At 37.0% G+C, this 22538-nt stretch overlaps 1 protein-coding gene across 1 annotated transcript in view; it reads right to left on the bottom strand.

Annotated features, from left to right (window-relative positions):
* LOC135991989 (transcription initiation factor TFIID subunit 4-like) overlaps positions 1-22538 on the bottom strand; it is a 142748-nt gene that overhangs the window by 29914 nt on the left and 90296 nt on the right. The window contains exon 14 of the mRNA XM_065640890.1: positions 13250-13372. Within this exon, the coding sequence (XP_065496962.1) occupies positions 13250-13372 (123 nt within the window). The remainder of the gene's footprint in view (positions 1-13249; positions 13373-22538) is intronic.

Here is a 22538-nt window from a genome sequence, read left to right as displayed (position 1 = left end):
CAAAAGGAGCTGGCTCTACCTGCAAAGAAAATGCACTAACAAAACATCATCTGTCGTCTTCTTCACCTAAGGATGCCACTGCATTAGACTTATCAAAACAGGTTGCCACATCCCTCTTTTAACTAGGTAAAATAATGCTGCAGCTAATACACTTCAAAAGAATTTACACTCTTAAAGTATATGTGGGAATGGTACCAGCTTGCAAAAGAAAAAAATAACCAACAACACAGGAAATAAAATTTAAAAATAGATTCTTTAATAAATTATATTGTTTAAATACTTAAGGCAGCGCCCCCCCCCGTAAACTCCCATCTTTATCCAATTTCTGTAGACAAAAATCTGATTTTTGTCATGGATAAGACATTCAAAACCAGAATAACAAGCAATCGGAAAATATTTTGGGAATTAATTAAAACAAGATGTAAAATTATATTGTTCATTAAATTGCTAACACATTATTCTAAGGAGAATGAAATATAAATAAAAATGAAATGGGTTTATTTTCAATTATGTGGTTGCCGCCTTTTCAATATTTTTCCTCAAAATTTAACCATGAAAAGAATACCTTTACATGTCTGAACAACAGAGATGAAAAGATGTATCTGATATTTTATCAATTACTATTAACTTTAATATTAGTATATTTATTCAAAGATAAAAATATATGTATTTCAAAGATACATAAGCCACCACAAATTAATCTTAAAAATTGCAGTAGAGAAGATATCTCCTTCTGAGTCTCTTTGATTTGGCTGGCTCAACCAATCTGCTATGGCCATTCAACCAGTTAAATAAATTTCTATAATGATTTCACCATTTTAGGTTGCCTATCTGCAAGTTCTTACTGTCAACACGAATTACTCTGTGTGCTGCAATTCCCCCATCAATTGAGACAAAGTATGACTGTTGTAGTGTTCTGTTAACATGACATGCTCCTCGTGTATCTGTATTCCAAATGTCAAGACGATACGGCACAGCCAGGCAGAAGTGTTCTATTATCAGATCTACAAGAACAATTCACACTAAAGGGTAGACTTCAGAATAGGTAGGGAAAGCATTTTTTTGATATGCAATCTCTAGTTTGGTGTCAATTCTGAACAACTTCTCCGTGTTATGGTGTCTTTCTGTGCAACTGGAGTGTAAGCCGCTTAAGGAGGATTAATCTGACACAGCTTGATTTGTCTGTTTTACGTGATGCTCATTCTAACCAGACATAAGTCAGGTAGCTTTGTCTTGAGAGGGAGAGAGCAGAGAGGGTAGAAAATGCTATTAATGAGTTGCCTTTTTTTTTTTTTCCTGGAGGAAAATTGTATCAGAAATTCACTACAAACCAGAATTTTTCAGAAAAGAGCTACTCAAATATACCAAAGGAATGCTGAAGATAAAAATATACCTCTGAAAGCCTTAAAAATATATATAGTTTTTACTAAGGTTTATGATTACACATTTAACTTAAAAAGCAATGACTCTCAGTACATAGTCTAATGAAATAACTCAGAAGTTAGAGATGATACAGCCTTGTTGAAGAATTATTTCAAAATTAGAAGACTTATGTTAACGTCATCATTTAAATAAGAAAAGCAAAAATCTAATTTTGTAGAATCTGTAGTTGGAGAAGCATTTTTACAAGAAACACTGCTTTGCTTTCTCCCACCCACTCAGGACAATTTAATAAATTTACCACAGTAGTATGTAATACTTATATAGTGAGGGCAGAAATATAGAAAATCATGTTAAAATGTAATTGGTCTTGATCATCACCAGGATAAATGGCTTTAAAGGCACTATATAACCTTTTAAAAGTTGTCTGAAGTCCAGAAAACCTCGTGTCTCAGCGGAGCTGGTGTAAAAAATGCATTTGACTTCAGACAAACCAGGATTTACTGCTCGACATAGGCTGAACACGCTGAATTACGGAATACATTTTTTTATATATATGGCACTGTAGAAAAGAAACCTCAATAGGTCAAACCGATTTACTAATCCCTATAGCTAAAATAAATACTGTGAATAACATCAACTAACGGGCCACAAACTAGAACTAGGCAGAGACTTCTAAAGACACTTGGAAGGTTGAAGTCTCCAGCACATATCAAGAATGTCAACCAAAAAGCATTAAAATGTTCATTAAGCATTCTTAATTTTCATTAATTGCTGCAAACTGATCAGATATCAAACTGAAATCAGAACGTATACAACCTATAGATTTGACTACGTAGAGACCAGAGTTAACGTAAACAGAGCTGACTTTGCCTATTACTTTAAGACTTGACTCTGGACACTTTAGTTAGATCTTCATTAAGAGTTTTTAAAAATAATGTATTATTGCTTAAGTGATTTGGACACTGACAAACGCTCAAAACTGCAAATTATGATCTGGCATGAAATCAGATCACCGATTGTAATTCTTCTTGCCTTTAATGAAGAAAAGCTGCAGAACATGTCCTATTACAGGTAAGCTCATAAAATGAATGAACGTTTCACAACACTAAGAAGTAACTAATTGAAGATTCAGACTCAAAGTACTTCTTGAAGCAAAGAAAATAATTCTTCTGGATTCTCAATCAAGAAATAAGACACTATGGTGCCAAATATTTCCAAAGATGTAATTTTTATTCACGATTTCTTCAAACAGAGAAAAATCTACTTTCTATTTTATTTTTCTTCTTCTGGAAGCCCTTTCATATTGGTTCTAAGTTAGTTAAGGTATATTATGAAATTAAAAGAGTAGCTGAAATCTTGGGGTTTTTTTTTCCTAACATCACTGGCAACTATGATTACTTTGACTACCTGCATACCTGAAAACAATGCTAGGAACAGTACCTGCAGTTCTGCACTAGAGGTTTGTTCTGTTACTAAGATAAAAGCAGCATAAAATTCATCCCATCTCATTGTAGCTACCGCTGAGGATGTCTTATGACTGTCAATGTTGTCCAGAATAAAAAAAATGGTGGAGAAGACTGTAATGTGACGGTCAGTTAAAGGAGAGAAGGGGGAACAATATACTGAACTTGCATTTTCTATTGTTCATAAAGAATTACTTATAGAGATGAGAAAATTAATTTTGGCTCTGGAAACAGAGACCAGGCATGTTTTCCAGGTACGACAGATTTCACTCACCTTCTGCTTTGTAAAGATTTTGTTTGGTTGGTTTTGGGTTGTTTATTTGGTTTTGTTTTTTTAATTGTAATAGAAAAAATAAAACAAAAAAAAAAAAGGAAAAGAGGGGTTGATGAAACCCTGCTAAAGAGAGGAATGTAGGTGACTTCTTTTATGGCTTGCAAAAAACCTATCACAGACCAGTGATATGGCCTAAGAAAAAAATGCCCTCTGCCAACACCTCCCCTATAGATAAAGCAGGCTGCAGTGCTGCTGTCTTTTTGATCAAGAGAAGAAATCCCACGCCAATGACTGTTTCCCCTGACAGACTGCTTGTCCTGTTTAATGTTACATGAGAGCACCAGCCTGAATTTCCCTCCCCTCAGAGCTAGTACCACTACCACTGATTAGAGATGCTGGTCTGCCTAGGGGTACTCACTTCTTTGGCCAAGGCTGTTTAACCTGTTGTGCTCCTTTTATTCCCTGCCTTCTCCTTTGGAGGTAGAAACTTTGCCTTTTTTATGGATCTTACAGCATGCTCACTGTCCTAACAGAGCCTCCTCTAAATTGTTCAGTAATTGGTCCATCATACAGGTGTTCAGCTCTTGTTATGCTCCTGGCTTTGCAAGAAAGTGTCATGCTCAAAAAGACTGGAGAAATATATCTTTTATTGATAATTATAGCATGGGCCAACTCTACTTCCATGCTGTTAAAGCATGGAAATCACTGTGTAAGATGCCTTCTACTTTCTCAAATACAGTTGCAGAAGATTCTCTACATTCACCCACCCATACAACACCACTGTTCTTTGTCCTTTTGTCTGCTGAGACAATTATTATGCCAAGATTACTACGAACAGAATTTTAAAAGCAACATACACACTAGCAGTGGAAATAGGTGTGCTGCACTACCTCCTTCAGACGCTCATCCAGGGGCCCTGCTCAAAGCTCATGTTATAAACGAGCGGGTGAATTAGAGCAAGATTTCCCAAAGTGGTTCAACGGCCTCGGAGTCTGACTCTTAAGGACTTGGAGTCCTCGATGACCTAGGCTTTCCATACACAATCTTTATAATAGTTTAATTCAGTTTTAGTTAACTATGAAATACATGTGTGTGGATTCACTCATCCTTGCAGAAGTGCTGATATGAAACTAACTTAGCAGGTAGTGAAACTGCCCCGTGAAACTAACTCCAGATTCCCGCAAAGTGGTGCCAGTTAAAAAAGGTATAAAAATTGTAATTTTATTCAAACCAATCTAACTTCAAATAGACCAGAGGTGAGATTTTGCTCTGGAAACAAGGGGAAAAGGAGGGGAAAAAAAAACCCAATTTGCTTGATAAGTCATAGAGACACATGATAATTTTATCACCACAGTCCCTCTAGACCATAAAAAATTTCTTTAAGTTGGTTTTAACTTGCCTGGTTTTCTTTTTGACTGTCTCTCCCATTCTCCATGTTAAAAAAAAAAAAAATAGAAAAAGAAAAAAGAGTTTAAAAAAAGAGTGCCAAGGCCAGGGAGCTGCACGATGCCCTTCCCTTCCCATTGCACCTCCCCTGCAGCAACTGGCTGCCAGCCTGTAACTGGAAGGCAAGCAGTAACTAAGTAACTAATAAATAAGGAGTACACCACTAAAGTAAACAGTACCCTAGCTATAATTAGCTAGCACAGACAAGCTGCTGGTGGTAGATGTCTCTCCGAGTTCCCTCAGGCCCTCTCCAGCCCAACTCCCCCACAGAATCCCTTTAACCAGCATGCTCCTGTTTGACTCCAGGCAAAACAAAAACAAAACCCCCTTTTTTCCTACTCGCTCACTAGAACGGAGCATGTAGCAAAAGGAACACTAAGATGAAGATCCCACTATCAGATATTTTTTTTTCTACGTTACTCCTTTGAAAGCAAAACACAGCCCGTAATATCCAAGACACATTGGAAAACTTCACGAACCTGCATTTACCACACACTGATGGTCCCAAGGACTTTTGTGGTCAAATAACATGAGACTTTTCAAATGCGTGCAATATGCTGGTTTCCAGAACGAAAACCCTGGGCTCACCATTGAAAAAAAAAAAAAAAGTGAAATAAAGCATTTCCTACATCAGAATCAGTGCCAGATTAGCAAATCCGAGTTCATGCAGTAGGAAACACAAGGAGATTGATAGGAACGCTGACATACAGAGCAATGCATACAGGGTTATGGCATGGAATTAGTGTTGTACACAAGGCACGTTACCAACCCCTGCGCTCAACACTAAGCATGAGCACGTGCTCTTGCAGGTTTGGAGCTCAAACACGTCACTTCTCATGAGTGTGGCCAAACAGCATCCATTTTACTCTCTTACAAAGAAAGGATGTGCAATACACACTGCTCATGCAAACTTGTAAACAGTTTTTAACAGAGCCAAAAGACTACTTTCAGCACAAAGTTTAAATATCTGAACCGCACCTTTGAATTTTATCACTGGCAAATTTTTGCCACTTCAAGATACAGGTCTAAACCTTTTCGTGTATATGTTGAAAAGTTCCACCTTTTCTGGTGGAGTTCCAAAAATTATCTTCACTGACATCTAAAAATGCCATAGCACTTTGGGCCTTACCTTCCAAACTCAATGGAGACTCAAGTCAATTTTGACAAACCCTCACCTAGATCCTTTCAGACTTTCTCTTAGTCTTAACAGTTTTATTTAGCCAGAAGAAAGAAAAATTCTGGAACTGTAAGTGGCAGAAAAACAGAGGCTGCAAAATATATTTTATCCTTCAGTGTCTGAAAATCAGGAAGACCAATGAAGAAGACAATTGAAAATACAGAAATACCCAACCCCAAACAAAAACCAAGCTTACATACCCTCTGTCCCCACAAATACTCAAGGTAGCTGCCTTTTGCAAGAATAACAACACTCTTTCACAGTAACAGCGGCAGACCTCTATAGGGACTGACAAATAATGGATGAACCATTAACTACTCAAAAGTGATTTTGCCAAGTTCTCATTTTCCATGCTAATAAGCCACACGCACTATATATTTATGAAGTATCCATAAACAAAGAGATTGTATTTAATATTACCACATTGATAAAATTATTTCTTTTAAAAAATGCAATTTTTCTTTTTCTTTTTTAACCAAGGAGGAAGATTTTGATTTAAAAGACACAACAAAACACTACTTAAGACTCTAGTAATAAACCTTTGAAGAGCAGAGAAAGAAATGCTCTAAAGGTCTCATTCTGTGTGCTAGATCAACATCATGTGGTCAGGTGGGATCAAATACCATTTCCATCTCCAAATGAAGTAAAAATAAAATTTGTCTTGGGCAATAAGGAAAAAATATTAATATCATTGAACCTCTGTCAGAATATTTTGTGTTACACAGATCAAAGGAATACATACAGTATGCAAACCTGTCCTACTAGTAAAAAAGAATGTTTTTGCTGGCACAGAGCCACTTTCTATTTTCTTGTATTTCTGCCTGGCTTTTTCCTCCTGTCAACTGAGATCCATGCAAAATTGTTCTACTGCCTCCTGACTCACTGTCTGTATTCCTGCCTGTTTGCAACAGGCACAGAATGTATTTCTATACATTCACTCCAAGTCAGAATTATTAATCATCACTGTACAAATAGCATTATCAATCATCTTTCTACTTTTTTCTTCCTACTTTTCACTGCTAAGTCCATAAAATTTCACAAAATAAAACCAGAATTCTAAAAAAATAGAATGTGTTCATCATGGGCTAAAATACAGTTTGATAATATTTTTTTTTAAATAGAAATTAATCATTGAGGCAGTTTATTTTTAAGTCAAAATCTCATTTATTTAAGAATGAGAGAAATAAGTGCAATTAGTAATTAGGAGAACACCTATATAGCCTTTCAAAACACTGATTTTCAAATAGATATTAATGCATTCCATGTGAATTATTTTAAGATTTGACTTTTGAAAACAGGAAGTAAAACAAGCCAGAGAAGCTGAAGGTAAACTTGAGATTTTCAAAGACACATAAAGGAGTATGCATGTAATTCCATTAAAAAAAAAATATATATATAAGGACAGACTCCTTAACTTTCTTCTGTCTTCTTGAAAATTCAAACCCACATATTTAACTGATAGTTTTGGGATACCTTAAATGAAATCATAACTGTCAGCAGCAGTGATATCCTACACCAAAATGCATCTGAGATAACCACCGCGCCCTATCATGTCACAGATACATGAAGCCAAGAGTGCTTGAAAAGGCAATGATACCATAAATCATAAAAATTCCTCCTGTTCTGCTCTTAGTCTACAGGTTTAAAAGCGCAAAAAGCAAGCTGTAACTTCTTGCACCATAAACACTTGCAAAAGGTTTTCTGGTCTGTTGTATCTGCTTTCATATAACTCAAGCTTAACAAGCGTAAAGGATCTGGAGATTCCAATGCTTTCTAAACATATCTTGACCACTTAAAACAAAAAGTGATTCATCGAGAGCCAGCTATACAGAATGAAGACCAAGCTGAGACTTGAGTTGTAGAACGAGTGACTCCAAGGATCTTTGAAAGTGGATGCCATAAAATTACTTTAGATCCAAAAAGGTGAGGGAATAGCCTAAAGATTCGCCCAGGGCATGGCAATCCCACTGACTGGTGGTTTTTCCCAAAATAAAAGACTATTCATTGGTTCTAATTCTTTCAGATCTGTCAGAAGCAGTTATGCCTCACAGTCATGTTGGCTGATTCATGAACTTCTAAATCTGCATGATATTCTTTGAGTAGACACTTTGGAGAGAACCCAATGCACAACCCTGCTGTACTAAAGACTTCTGCAAGAGACACTACTTGTCTCTCTGGAAAGAAAGAAAGAAAGGAAACAAGGCCAGGTTTTCCGAGAGGGAGCTCTGTCATACTTTTTTATCATGTCTGACCCATTCCAAAGAGAAAATTGCCTAGTATCCCAATTTCTTAATATTGCTAAAATATTAACGATGGATTTGAGGAATAATTGCAGGGGTTGCTGAAATGTCTATGGAGAACCCAAGCATGAACTGAGAATGCCAGCTGTAATCTGTGCAAAATAATCACGTTCAGTCCTGGATAACTAAAAAGAGGCTATAGTCAAAAGTACTTTTTTCAACTGTGCCATAGTAGCCAAGTGCCCCCCAAATACTCATGAATTCATCCATACCTTTCTGCTTAGAAATTAGGAATCACTCTTAGTATAAAGCTCTGATAGAGAGGAATATTAAGTATGTCTGCCTTTGGAACTGTCTGGTATAACACAGATTTCCAAGTCTCAAAACAGAATCTTAATTTTGTTTCATGCAAAACCTTAACATGAAAACAGCTTTAAAATGCTCAAATTATACCACCTGAAAGATGAATTTAATTAAAAAAATGTGGTGCCTCATACCCGGAATACATTTCACAATCACTTTAGTAATTAGCTTTTCTCTATACTAAACATCACTGTTTTAACTGTAGTTGTTTTGGGACTTTCCAGGTCTGCAAGAACATTATCTTTCTAGACTAATATAATGGTTGGAATACACTGGATGAGAAAAGACACAGAGTATCAGATCTCCCTTGAGTGCAGGCCCAACATATGGTCCTGCAAATTGAGGAACATGGTATTGGGGATAGTTTGCTGAATGTCCTTAAGATGACTGCTCTTCCACTATGTGAGAAAGAGGGGTTTTTTTCTTATCCCTAAAATGACTGTCTTCAATAAGCAGTGATTCACTGAACTAGCCCTGAAGCTGCCTTTGGAAGCTCAGTATTCAAAAACCATCTGTGCCAGCAAGTACCAGGAGAGGGCTTTCACTTGATATTTAAACAAATTATACCCTCAGATATTTCAAACATATACTCTGTATTTATGTATTTTGGAATACTAGCCATAGGTCTTGATGAAAAGCCAAATTACTTAATTATTATTATTATTCTTAAATACAGAAAAATACTTGTATTTAACCGCTACACTTTAATTCTGTAGTAAAAAAATGAGGGACTTTGAAATACGCAAATTCAGCGTTCTTGCCACCTTAGCACTACTCAAATACTTAACTTGTAAAGTTAAGTGACCTGATCTTCTGATGGTTAGTGCTTTTCCTAAAGCTTTTACTCTTGCAATTACATAAAAATATCTATTTCATGAACAAAACCAATTTCAAATCCTAATTCTTAAAAGCCTTACAACTGAAGAAAAAAGCTTGAATATGTGAACTGAATAGATTCAAAATCCAGCTTAAAATTTATTATTTTTAATCTGACAGTAGAGGTGCTTTAAAGAGCTACCTAAAGAGCCTAAGCAGTTGCTGTTTGCCCTTTCCTATATGTCATCCACTGCCCCTGCTTCACCATCCTCTGCTGGGCACCAAAACGAGCAATTAACAGTTCTCACACAGCAAACAAGGATTAGGCGGTACTGCTCCTAAGTGCATAACATTGTTCAGGAGTTAGATACCGAACATGATAACCATGCAATAAATTCCAAAAAACAGGTAATGATTAAAAGGTATTTTGCAATAATTTTGTCCAGTATCCTTACATAAATTTAAAAAGCTATAAAATTCTGCAAATGCAATATTTTCAACTCTGCAAGGCAGAGAAGCTGAAATCTTCCAAAGGCATCTCATTTCTTTTTACCCCTTCTCTTCCACTCTTGATCTAAACTGCATTATAATAATAAGCAGGCTGAATTACTGGTGAGCTGCTGACTGCTACAGAGGAAGCTGTGTTTCCAGGAGATTATCTAAAATACAAGAAGACAAGAAAGGTACTAAAAAGCAAGCGAATGAAGAGCAGGTGATCTCAAGTTTGCTGCCTCTGCCTTGTTGTAAGTTCCTTTTCTGGTGCTCGCTGGGCTTTAGGCCAAACTACTTCAGCAAGCTAAGCAGAAACTACTCACTTTCGTACTGTTATTGGGTTAGTTTTCTGCCAATTTATCAAATGGAAACAGGTTAGCACCGGGTACAACAAGAGCCAGAGCCAATGAAAGGGAAGGGGCAGGAATGCACTAGCAGGGACTGGGATAGAGATCACAGCCAGATCAGCTCAGGCTCCTGTGTAATCACAGTCTGACACCAGTCGCGCGCTTGGGGACAACAGTGTTATTTGAGGACATTTCGCCTCTGCTCATCCACTTCTCTATAAAATATTTTTCCACATTTTTTGGAAAGGAAATTTTTATATGGCTGCATGGACAAGCGAATCAAACAACATATACGATGGAAAAATAACCTTACTCCGAAACTGCTAATTTTCCATCTCCCCGGGTAAAAGTAATCAACAAAACCCCAGCTGTGCTAGTACAGAAGAGGCAAATGATGGGCCTGGCCTCAGTAACTTAAGTTAATCCTGCCATCTGAAAACAAAAGTGTATTTAGGTATGGCTTGAAAAGAAGCAAAGAAATCCAAACGAGCCCTGGCAATGTCAGACAGAGAACAAGTTTAAAGAAAACACACTTGAACAAGTGCTGATGGAAAAATATTTGCAATTATGAGCACAAGCTTCGTCACATTTATAAAAGCTGTGTAAGAGCTGTTTGTATACAACAAATAGTACTTGATCACAGAAACACTAAACATTTCCATCAACTTTTTCTCCTAAGTAACATAACCATCACTACTCCCTAAATTGACCTGCTCAGATCAAAAAGGTATTATTAAAAAGATCCTATTTCCAAAGAGAAATTGTGAGTTAGTATTTCCATTGAACCAAGAAGTTGGACTGAAATCCAATGCTTCTCATTAAAAAAAAAAAAGGCCAATGCAACTAAGTAAAATATCAAATGAGTTAATTCAGAAAAGGAAAAACTGTCACATGCAGTGGGGGATGATTTGTAAGTGGTATCTCTTTGGATCAGCAAATATGCAGCATCCCAGCTGCAACAAAACCAGACATTTATGTCAAAAAAGATTAATGAAGAGACCAGCAACTTCAATGACAAAAACTGGACGTTCTGACAAAAAAAAAAAAAAAAAAAAAAAAGGAGGGCAGGCCAAGAAAGCTCTTGCCAAGTCAGGCCTTGCAAACAGAGATTATCAGTAGCAAGGATTTAAGAAGCTTAGGGATTGCTTAGAGAAATCAGAGGGTCATAGACCACGGTAGAAGTCAGACATCTGAAGGTGGAATTGGGCTAAGGGGTTGTCTGTAAAACAGGACGTAGTTTTCTATGTTGTTTATAATCTCCAGAAATCCAAAGAAGATAAATTAGATAGTCTTAGATAAAGAATGCAAATTTCCAGTACCTTTTTCATGACAAACACTCTGAGGAGTTTATTTAATTTCTGCATCACAGCCCTGCGAGTAGCTCAGAAGCTTAACAGAAGGGGAGTTTCTATCAGCCAACGTGCATGACACAGTTCCTACAGCTGACTTGAATAATCCAGATACGGTCTCCAAGTCCTTGCAACCAGCTCGGAGCCAGGCCGCAGCGCGGGCTGGGCAGGGTGGCCGGCAGCCGGCGGAGAGCGAGGGGAGCAATGCAGGCCGAACTGGCAGAAGAGCCACACAATTCGTGAATCCAGGACATCGTGTGTCGGCAAAAACTTCCAGGATAGTTTGCGAATTGAATAACGCAAAAGTTCAGCAAAATTTGGGTTAGAGGAACAACAAAAGGAGGTGCCAGAAGAGTAAGAAGCTTCTAGAGCAAGAGGGAAGCTGTTTACCACAAACCCATTCAGGCATATACCTCTGAATAAAATGTTTCGCCAAAGGTGACCACAATTTGGTTCATCATACCATGAGAAGTTGAAAAAAGATCATTTTTTAAAACAAGGGCAATAGACAATAAAAATTAAATTCTCATACTTAGGAAAAATATTCCTTTGGTGAAGTAAAGACAGTTGGGGACTGTACATTTGTTAAAAACCAAAGGGATTAATGTACAACTGGCAGGTTCAAATTATTTAAAATTTATCTTGTCTGAAAGCCATCCAGTTGAGCTTGTAATGAAAAGTTCTTTTGGCCTGTTGCTGCAGGATTTCTTCCAGAGGCATATGGAGGAAAACAGAACACTGAATGTGAGACAAGGAGAGAGACTGAAAGAAAGAGAATTTAACAGGACAACACAAACCCCAGGAAGCTCCCTCAGTCTGAAACTAATTTGACCAGAAAACGGGAGCACCTCCTACATGTCTGAAGTCGTAAGTCAACTTTAGAATATAGACAAGATCCACTTCTATTCCTAGCTCAGCTAATTCCTTAGCACTAATCTTAGTACATTAAAAGAGAGAGAGAATTCAGATAAAAGCTATCCAAAAAGGGAAACAACAAGGCCTTTGGAAATGCCTGGCATTTAGACAGTCAAATGTCTGAGCCAAAACTGTTAGTCAGTTACTCAAAACAAAATGTTTGCATTTTCCTCAGAACAGACATATAATAGGGAGAACTATTTTAACTCCTATTATGTAGGCATTTTTTAGGAGAAATAAGAAGCCCACTATACCTGTACTACACAACACAATACTCTGTAAGAGTTATCCAAGGTAATGCAAGCACGTCACTGTAGTTCTCCACTTTGGATAATACATAACCCGCTTTTGAGGATTTTGCATTGCCTCGTGTAGTATAGCTACTGCTCCCTCCAAGATAACAGGAAAGGTATGCTAACAAATCTGATTCTACTTCTACAGCACATTATTATTATTATTATTATTATTATTAAAATTACATAAAATTTAGCATTATTACAAACTTGTCTTTGCAGTTGCAAGGGACAACCAGCCATACTGTAAAAAGTTTTGACACATATTTGTCACAAACCCACACTTACTGGTATTACTACAAGCTCTTGATCTAAACTGTAAGCAAAACTACAGTTAACATATTTCCAGATATTTCTTCATGCCATATTCTTTTTTCTGGTTTCCTTTGGATTATGCAGAAGAGAAAACCACTATAAGGGCGGTGAGCTGTTTAAGGGAGAGACCTACACTTCATGTTTAACTTTATTCTTTAATTAACTGTTGAAAGCTAACACTTGAAAATAGAACTAAGAGCAGATATAATTTTAACTGTAGCAAGATAAACTGGACTCACGGTCCTTCTAATTTAGTAATGTGCATCATCTTTGCCCAGTTACACAGCTCACTGAAAATATTGACATGCAGCATCTCTAGTTATTCCTACTAGGTTTTGAAATAATCGATTCTCTTATTCTGTGTATAGACACGTACCTCTCCTCCTATGGTAAGCAGTCCAGGTGAATCAAGCTTCCGTTTCTTCCGGGGACCGATAGCTGCCAGTGCAGTTAGATTGGCATCCCTCTGCCTCATTTGTGCAAGTTCTTGTTGCTGCATCTATCGGAGAGAGGAAACACTCTGTTTAGTTTTTATTCTGTTGTCATTTCAAAAAGTTATTCTCAGACTTGTGGGCATTAGGTAAGTCACACGTGATCGATCCTTAACAGTACTCTGCTGTTCCTAGAAATGCCATTTCAGCAGTTCAAGCATGCAGTAGAGTAACAAAGAAGATCCAGAAGTTCCCTTGACTTTCCACAGGATTTCTGCTTCAGGTAACTCAACTGTTTTTCAAAACTCCATCCTTATCCTTGAAAATTGCCAAAAAGTACTATAGACTAGCTATACATCCCCAGTTTAAGACTGATACGAGAGTGTAAATACCAATTCAAATACTCAAAAAGTATCTCAAACATTTTATTTCATGTCAGATTTACTTTGAATATTTCAAATATCCTTGATATTTCCTTCAAAAAAAAAAATCACATCTAAATTAATAAAACACTTCTATCTAAATGTTAGGAGAAGGTAATGCTGACACAAAACCCCTACAAACTGAATTTTCAACTGCTTTCTGTGATTAGGATTCAGGTAACAATCCACTAGTCTGAGGCTAAGAGAGCAACGTGCCAGTTGCACCACGTACCTGTGTAGCATGCTACAGAAAATAAGAGAAAATACTCTGGCCACCATGAGATAAAGAGGTAAGATTGCATATTCATTATGAACGGTATAATCCTTTTAGAGAGTAATGATAAACAACATAGTCCCATGAACAGTATTACTTTAATAAACATTCTGATCATCAATACAACACAAGAACAATTGATTAGGTAACACAGCATATGATTTTAATTAGATAAAAGCATTCATAGCTCTTAGTAATCATTCTTACTAATTTCAAAACCTTAGGTTTGCAAAAATCCCTGACTAAATTAAGAGGTGTTTGTTTTTCATCTCATGTACATCATACTTGTTCCCACTTCATCAGAAACCCACAGAACACTACCTCAAGAAATTCAGTAGTGGTAATAAAAACATCGTATGATAGAGGCACAATTTTTCATTAAAATAAAACTGAACTGACAAATGTAGATGGAAGTGTCTCAGCCATTACGTAAATGTGAGCTACATACGCAAGTGTGGCCTGAACTATCTTGGCCAATGTTAAAATGAAAGGAGGTTTAAGCAAAAAAGTGCCCATGTTTGGTATCTTTTCTCCATTCACTTCTCTCTAGAAAAAGCAGGTCCACTTCATGTATCCTATTTAGAACATTTTTTCAGGTTTATCCATTTAGCAATCCAACATATTTTCCCATTCTTCAGAAAATGAAAATTCAGTATATTTAGAGTCTGAACACCCATTTTTTCCACATTTTTATGCTATGTATTTCGTAACTTCAGTTATTATCATAACTTCAATATAAAATTTTCTACAAATACACATCCCATTTATCTACAGAATAAAAGAATTCCCTAAATAAAAAAAGAAACGTGGAAAAATAACTAAATAATAGTGCAAAGGTCTACACGTACTTCTCTTTGCCAACTCATATTAGGTTTTTAGCTCAAATATCTTTGGCTCTCTTCCAGATTAAATGCCAGTTAGACAGACCTGCCCGCTTACCCTTTCAAGGTAGATAGCAACAGTGGTGAGCTCTAATCATTTACAAAGGTCATGATCGGAAGCTAGCCCGTAAGCAGTCATTTAAAATTCGATTGATCCCTATTTGTAGTCAGGGAAAGAAAATGGACATTTCAGCTGTATTGTAATTATGAGGCTTCAAGGCAACTGTAAATAGATGTGCAAATCTAGATACTGGCAAATACCTTAGAGAAGAAATTATTACTATAGTATAACATATATCCAGGAAAGGTTGAAGATAAAACTGCATATAAAAAAAGATCAATCATCTTTTTGCTAATTTGCCATGCTTGCCAGCCTATAAGGGTTATCACAATTATCAGAAGTCTGATGAATATTTAAGCGAGGGCCAACTGGCTTAGAGTGATCTCAGCCCAAGTTGTAAAGTGGATGGCTTCACAGAATAAGAAATTTTGCACTGGAGTCAGTATTCATTTCCTGGGAGGTGCAGGTCAGAAATACAGTCTGATAGATAATGGTATCATGCAAACATTATCATACGAGCATCTTATCCAAAATCACCATTTTCAAACCAACACTAGCTAATACTTACTTGGCCCTTTGTACTGCATGTACTGCAATATACAGTCATTGCATCAACCTGCACTGTAAGCACATAGCGCCTCTGAAAAGTTGCTCTAAGAACTGTAGTTCAGTCTATTTTTTATTTTTGCACATTCAAACTGTAAAGCAAAACACGCCATTTCTCTAAATTTCACACAGTGGGACAAATCCAGCCCTCACTTCAAAACCTGCCAAGTGTTTGGTGCTGTTTTACCACACAAACATGGAATAGGTTCAAGAGTCTGCAGAAGAGTTTGCACTTGTTTATTCCTCAGGTTCTTCATCCTTTCTTTTTTATTCAGTAAGAAGAGCTAAAGATAGTTCTTGATATCACATACTAATTTTTGACAAACGTGTTAGCCTAGAACAACCTGCTTATGTAAACATTCATGAATGTTGGTCAAAACATTTCAAATACATCAAACACACATGCAACATCAGTAACATCACAGTATCCTGATGTTTTATAAAATAACAACTGAAGTGCTGAAATACTTGATTGAGACTAAATCACACAAATTCTTATCACTCTTTTAAAAATTATTTATCACCGATGATATTAAAAAAAAAGTTCATCTGAAGGCAGAGATCATAAAATTACATTTAAGAATAATCAAAATAATTATGATCCTGATGCTGATTACCAGAGGCATTAATCTTGCCGTGGTTAGCGTGCTTCAGATGGCTTAAGGGAACATCTTTGCGTATTTACTATTAACTATCAATTTGCTTACAATAAAACATCTTAGCAGTTTATGGATACTTACTAGCACGACTTTGACAAGATTCCTGGGTGTTATTTGACATCCCGGAGCAAACTAACCACCATTGTTGGCTTCTTCATACCCCATTCCAACTATCTTCTGTTTTCTCATGCCCTATGTCAGATTATCTGTACCAAATCTCTTTCCTACTCATCATCTGACACTTCATCAAAAATGTTATCCCAAATCATAATCTTTCTTAAAAAAAAAAAAAAAGAAAAAGAAAAAAGGCAATCTTGGCTTTGGTTCAAAAGAAAGGGACACTACACCTTTCATAAAGATATTTACACATGCAATGTGGCTGCTAACATCTTATTCAATATGAATGCCATAGAGATATGAACTATTTTTAATAGTCATAAAACCTGATATGTTTATTGCAGCTTTGGAATAGCTGAACAGTTTTGTGGGAGTTGTGTAATTAACGCAGATTTAATTACTCTGCTTTGGTGTCAACAGAGATTACTTTTAAGATGTACCTCTTGTACCAGCAGATGCCAAATGCACGACCCTGACCCGTGGAGGCTTTTTTCCCCAGTACACTCTGGAACTGTACTCTCTACATCAAGTGGAAATTACTTTGCAACCAGTTTTGTGTACATAGTTCCAAAGTTATCGCCCTCTGAATTCTCAGTGCTAAGAATAACGTGAATAAAATGTAGCTATCTTCAATGTTCTGAAATTACTGGAGGTGCTGGAGAGAGTGCAAAGGAGGTGATGAAGCTGGGGAGGGGCCTGGAGCACAAGTCTGATGAGGAGCGGTTGACGGAGCCGGGGCTGTTCAGCCTGGAGAACAGGAGCTGAGGGGAGACCTTATCGCTGTCTACAACAGCCTGAAAGGAGGTCGGAGCATAGACGGTGTTGGTCTCTTCTCCCAAGTAGCAAGTGATGGGACATGAGGAAATGGCCTCAAGTTGCACCAGGGAAGGTTCAGATTGGATAATAGGAAATATTTTTTCACGGAAGGGGTTGTGGGGCATTGGAACAGGCTGCCCAGGGCACTGGTGGAGTCACCATTCCTGGAGGGGTTTAAAAGACATGTAGATGAGGTTCTTAGGGACGTGGTTTAGTGTCAGGGTTGGGTTATGGCTGGACTCGATCTTGAAGGTCTCTTCCAACCAAAATGGTTCTATGATTCTATACTCATAGATATATAAAAGTACCTGTGAAATTAAAGCTACTTAAGTTTCTTACTTTACATGATCAATTATATTTTAAAATAGGAAAGCAGCCTGTTATTACAATACAGTTTATCCTCTAACTAAGCCAGTTAATAATTTCTGGATATTTAAACAAATGAAGCACCTGTTTATAAACCTGGCAAAATAAATAAATTTCCTGTTCATTAACATGATTTAGCAGAAATTAATCTAACTCACTACATCAGCCAACAAGATGCAACCATTTGATAGCCGCATTCATTCACACTCTCATTTTCATATTGGACTGCTGATGCAATATCATTCTTTAACTTGCCTTCATCACAATTAATATGGATATAATTATCAATAGTATATTAAAATTTCTGCCCTCTGGGAAGAAAGCAATGCTTCATTCGGAACCATACTAATCAACAATTAACTTTTTTGAAAGTCAAAATATTTATCCAAAATACAGACAAATATTCCAATATATTGTACAAGAAAAATGCTTACAAATGAGATGCTGTTCCTTGCTCCTTATCTGATTACAATTTATTTTTAGCATGCCATTTACCTACTGAGAGGTATTCCATCACTTAATGACAACTTTAACATAAGGAGATCCCTTGGATGAAAAGTACAGTGTAAGAATTCAGCACCAATATTATTTCACACAATGAAATTTTCTTCTTTGTGACGGTAGCAATACATTAAAACCACAGAAAGAACACTACTTCACTACTTTAATAAAGCTAACAACAGATATTCTCAAGTTCTAGTTTGTTTTCCTTAGATCATTATTTGTTAGGATACATTTAGGTATTTCAGAAAGAAGTGCCACAAGCCATATGCCACAAGGAAGACAGCCATATGTCTATCTGAAGTATCAACACTAGATCTTAAAATCAGATTTAATAATCTCCAAAAACCAATAATACACTTATTCATGGCATGTTTTGTAAATAATTTTGCAACAGAAACAAAGCATTTACCTTAACCCTTTTTCACTTTAAGCCTTTTCTGCACTACAAGCCATTGTGAGAACAGCCACTGAGATATTAATAAATATATGGTGTGAATATATGCTCTTCTTAGATTCCTACTTCCACCGACAGTTGTGGCAGTCTGTGCAGCTGGAAGAAAGCACCAATTTCACAGACAAGTATGGATTAATTTTCTTTAACAACTATATCCCCCCTATATCCCCCTATTACTCTAACTAGCATTATAATAACCCCAGAGAACAGTAAAGATTGTTTTCCACTTTTCTACAAGATCAACTAAAGCAAGAGTATATTCAAAGAAGTTAGGGCTAGAGGAATAAATTCTATGGATTGGTTCAAGGTATGAATTTGGTCTGGAAAGACAACTGTAAAACAAACGCTGGATGCTTGGTATAAACACCCACAATCTCAAGTAAAACACCTTCTCCAACCCAGAAAATGAAATAGCCTGGTAGTGGCTGTGATCTATACTGTTGACAGAGAATTATTGCTCTTCAGTGAGCACAAAAGTGAATCTCCCACAAGAAACAGAAGTCTGTTATCACATAGCTGTGCAAACATCCCAGTGAATCTTGCTCACTTGGATCCCCAGGAAAAGGGAATGGCAAACAGCAAACGAGGCACAGCACTACTCCTCGGAAAGACACGAATTGGTCAAAAATGTGAGCAAAAACCATCTTGAAAGGAAGGTGAAATGTGCTCCAAATGGAGGGTAAAACCTCGGCAAACTGAAATTAGCTTTGTTTAAAGCAGAGATGTAGATGGAAAAAGGACCTGAGCTGTAGCTCCTAAGGACTGCACCAGGAGAAATTCCCTTCAATGTGATCAGAAAGTAGGAGGATGACTTGAACTCTAACAATTCAAGTCTACACATAAACACTTTCAAAAATAAAAGGGAGCCGAGGGAGTGGGATCACATGAGAGAGAGAAAGCTCAAGGAGGTGCTTCTCTACCTACAGGCAGAAATCGGGTATGTTTTTCGGCCTGGAAGGAAAATAACCCAATGACAGAGATGATTGTGAAGAAAAAGAAGGAGGAAGAGCTTGAGGAAGTAGTCAGGTATGTTTAAATACTGTCAATATAAGATTTGATAAGGGAAGAGAAGCTGAGTTGTAAAAGTAAGTTTCTGTAGTCACAGAGCCAACTCAGCCCACAAAGAACTACAGTTTGGCTACTCTTGATTCCCAACATAGTTCAGAATAATCGCCCAAGAAGAAAAGAGGACAGAGAGAGGCTAACAGCACAACAGAAGCTATAAATATCGACAGACTGTAAACTGCAATCAAGAATCAAGACAGCCAGGAATGAACCCCGGACAGGACACTGGCAACGGAGAGCACTAAATGGCAGAAATGTTTGATGAAAGCAAGATCATATAAACAATGATTTAAGCATTGATTTCTGGCCAATAGGCATCAAAGGAGATCCCTCCTAATTCTGTTTGCGATGGATGGTTTAATTCCTGATAACAGGGTCATATGCTGGGAAAAAGGTTGTCTTAATTGATGGTTCTGCAACATATATCTGTCAGTCTCAGACAGTGATTACACCCCCTGGAAAAACATCTTTTTTGCTGCGGAGAGCCTGAAATGCAGAACCATTACACATGTCCTGAGATGTCCACAGCAGAAGGTGCAATTAAAAAATGAAACTCATTAAAAATGCCGGCAGTAACCTCAACAAGTCCAGGACAATGATAAAGAAAAATCAGTACATCAGTGAACTTCAGAGAGAGTCTTGAAAAACAGGTAACGTTTGCAGAACGTCCGTGCGATGCTTCTGCCTCCCTTTGCGTTATCAGTCTCTAAAGGTCAGCAGAACCTCTATTGCAATTGCACCTGACTAGTAAGAAACCGGCCCCAAGTAGCTAAAGTTTAGAAGTGGCACTGCAATAATGCAATACCAGAGAGGTTTCATGTGTGTAATAGCAAATCATCCACCAAACATGTTCTGTGAGACTTCTAAACATTCACGGTTCTGCCAAATTCTCTCTCATTTTCTTCAATACGAAGCTGGATGCCACTTCTCCACAACTGTTCCACCACAGCTCAGTGAAAGCTCCAGCCATCACCTGCAACAGCTGTACATCTATTTGAAGGAGATCGAGATCTTACTTTACTGGAAAAGCTGTGTGTATGCTGGGTTTTTTCTCTTTTCCTGCTTTTTTTCTTTTCCACACACTTTTAACAACAGTCAAAAATTACTGCATAGTGTTTGAAAAAAAATCACCCCAGGCAAAGACTAAGCTGGGAACATTTCAGCCCCCAAGATGAATGTTGCTCAAAATAATGAGCGTCTGAATACAGTTCTGGAACCTTAACTGTGGTACTTTTGACCAAGCGTCTTTCTTACAATACACATTTATGTTTATTACATCTAATTTCATTTTGGCTTAGAAGTTTACTCAAAATTTCCATTAACATTTGCCCTATTACTTTCAACACAATATATGTCAAACTTCCAACGCAGAAAATGTCAGGTGCATCCTGCCTTTCATTTTTTCCCTGAAGAAATCTCTTAATTGTAATTTTCTAAAATCATGTACGTTACCTAGTTAAATGCAATTTTAAAAATAATTATCAGTAAACTACAATTTTATCTCCTTACTACTCATGTAATTTTAAAAATAATTATCAGTAAACTACAATTTTATCTCCTTCCTACTCAAGACCACATACTGTCTGAACTGATTCATATATATTCATACTCATAGGTTTAATTTTCTTGGAAGTCTCCCTAAAAGATTACTCATTGCTCATCAAAAAAAAAAAATCAATTTTGAGAGTGATTTTTAAAAGTGTTGTAATTTTTTAACATACTTTGTCTCTAGTACTATTTTGTTCCCTAAATAGTTTGATGTTCTCCACATCCCACTAGTCCCTTTAATCAACGAATGCTCTTTATGGGTATCTATGAACTTATTTTTGTTAATTCTGTATATTCTTGGTTGGTTGCCTTTCTGATTTTCCAAATACAATGCACTATTTTAACTTAAAACCATTTACTTCTGCAACTCTCCAAGCATCTCTTAAGCTACATATTCCTATCTATAGTATACGATGTATAATAATTAGTTGTGTTTGGTTGGGTTTTTTGGTGGGTTTTGTTTATTTGTTTGTTTTTTGGGGTTTTTGTGGTTTTGGGGTTTTTTTGGTATGTGTGTGTGCGTGTGGTTTTTGGTTTGGTTTTTTTTCTTTTTTTTTTTTGTTTTTTTGAAAGATATCCCTCAAATTCCTGTGAAACAGTTCTATAACAATGAGGGGTTTTCTTTGCCCTTCCAGTAACCTCAATCATTACATTTCTTCATTCTTCAAAAACTGTTGTTGGGGCTCCAGCACATTTTGTCTGGTTTTGGTTACACTATTGCTCGAACAACTTCTCTCCAGTAGCACCAGTTCCAGGCTCTTCCATACTAAGCTGGAGACACCCCTATTTTAAGCCTTGATATTTTTCAGGTCTCATAATGGTGCTTGGTAGATTTGCTGATCGAAACACAGGTCACTTGAGCAAATGGTTTCTGAGGCACAGACGACTGGCAGGATCAGCGCTAACGGAGCTGGCAAGTTTTTGAGATGCTGGTAACTTACTTCTTGTAGGATCAGAAAAACTTCTGGAAGAATTTCCCTAAGAAGTGTTACTTTATTTTTTGTTATTTGTCTTAATTTTACTTTGGAGCAGCACAACAATGGACCACTACAAATCTTCTCAAACTGTTCTTTGAAGGAAACAAACATACTCATAACAGTGTAAATATGACTGGTAAGAATATCAGCCAAAAATCTTGATGGCTTATTCACAGGCTTGTGAATTCAGGTGCAAGCAACAGAGGAATATCCCCACTCTTGGGCGCTGGTGAGAAAGACTGGTTCAGAGCTTTTCCCAGGTCCTGTGTTAATCTAAGTCGGGGTTTACTATCCTCCCGACATTTCTAGGATATTCTTTTTTCCCCCTGAAGCCAGATACTATGTGAGGCCTCCAAAACTGATGCCTTAATAAGATTATGGGAATATAAAACACAGGGAAAACCTGTACGGATGACAGTCATGCCCAGAGTCACAGACTAGAGTCACAAAGAGCAGCGAGCTTGTTGAGCTGTGGCTTTAGTTT

The sequence above is a fragment of the Caloenas nicobarica genome, chromosome 9 (assembly GCF_036013445.1).
Source record: "Caloenas nicobarica isolate bCalNic1 chromosome 9, bCalNic1.hap1, whole genome shotgun sequence".
In the NCBI taxonomy this organism is placed as follows: domain Eukaryota; kingdom Metazoa; phylum Chordata; class Aves; order Columbiformes; family Columbidae; genus Caloenas; species Caloenas nicobarica.
The sequence above is the reverse complement of the archived record's forward strand: the minus strand, read 5'-3'. Positions and strand labels throughout refer to the sequence as shown.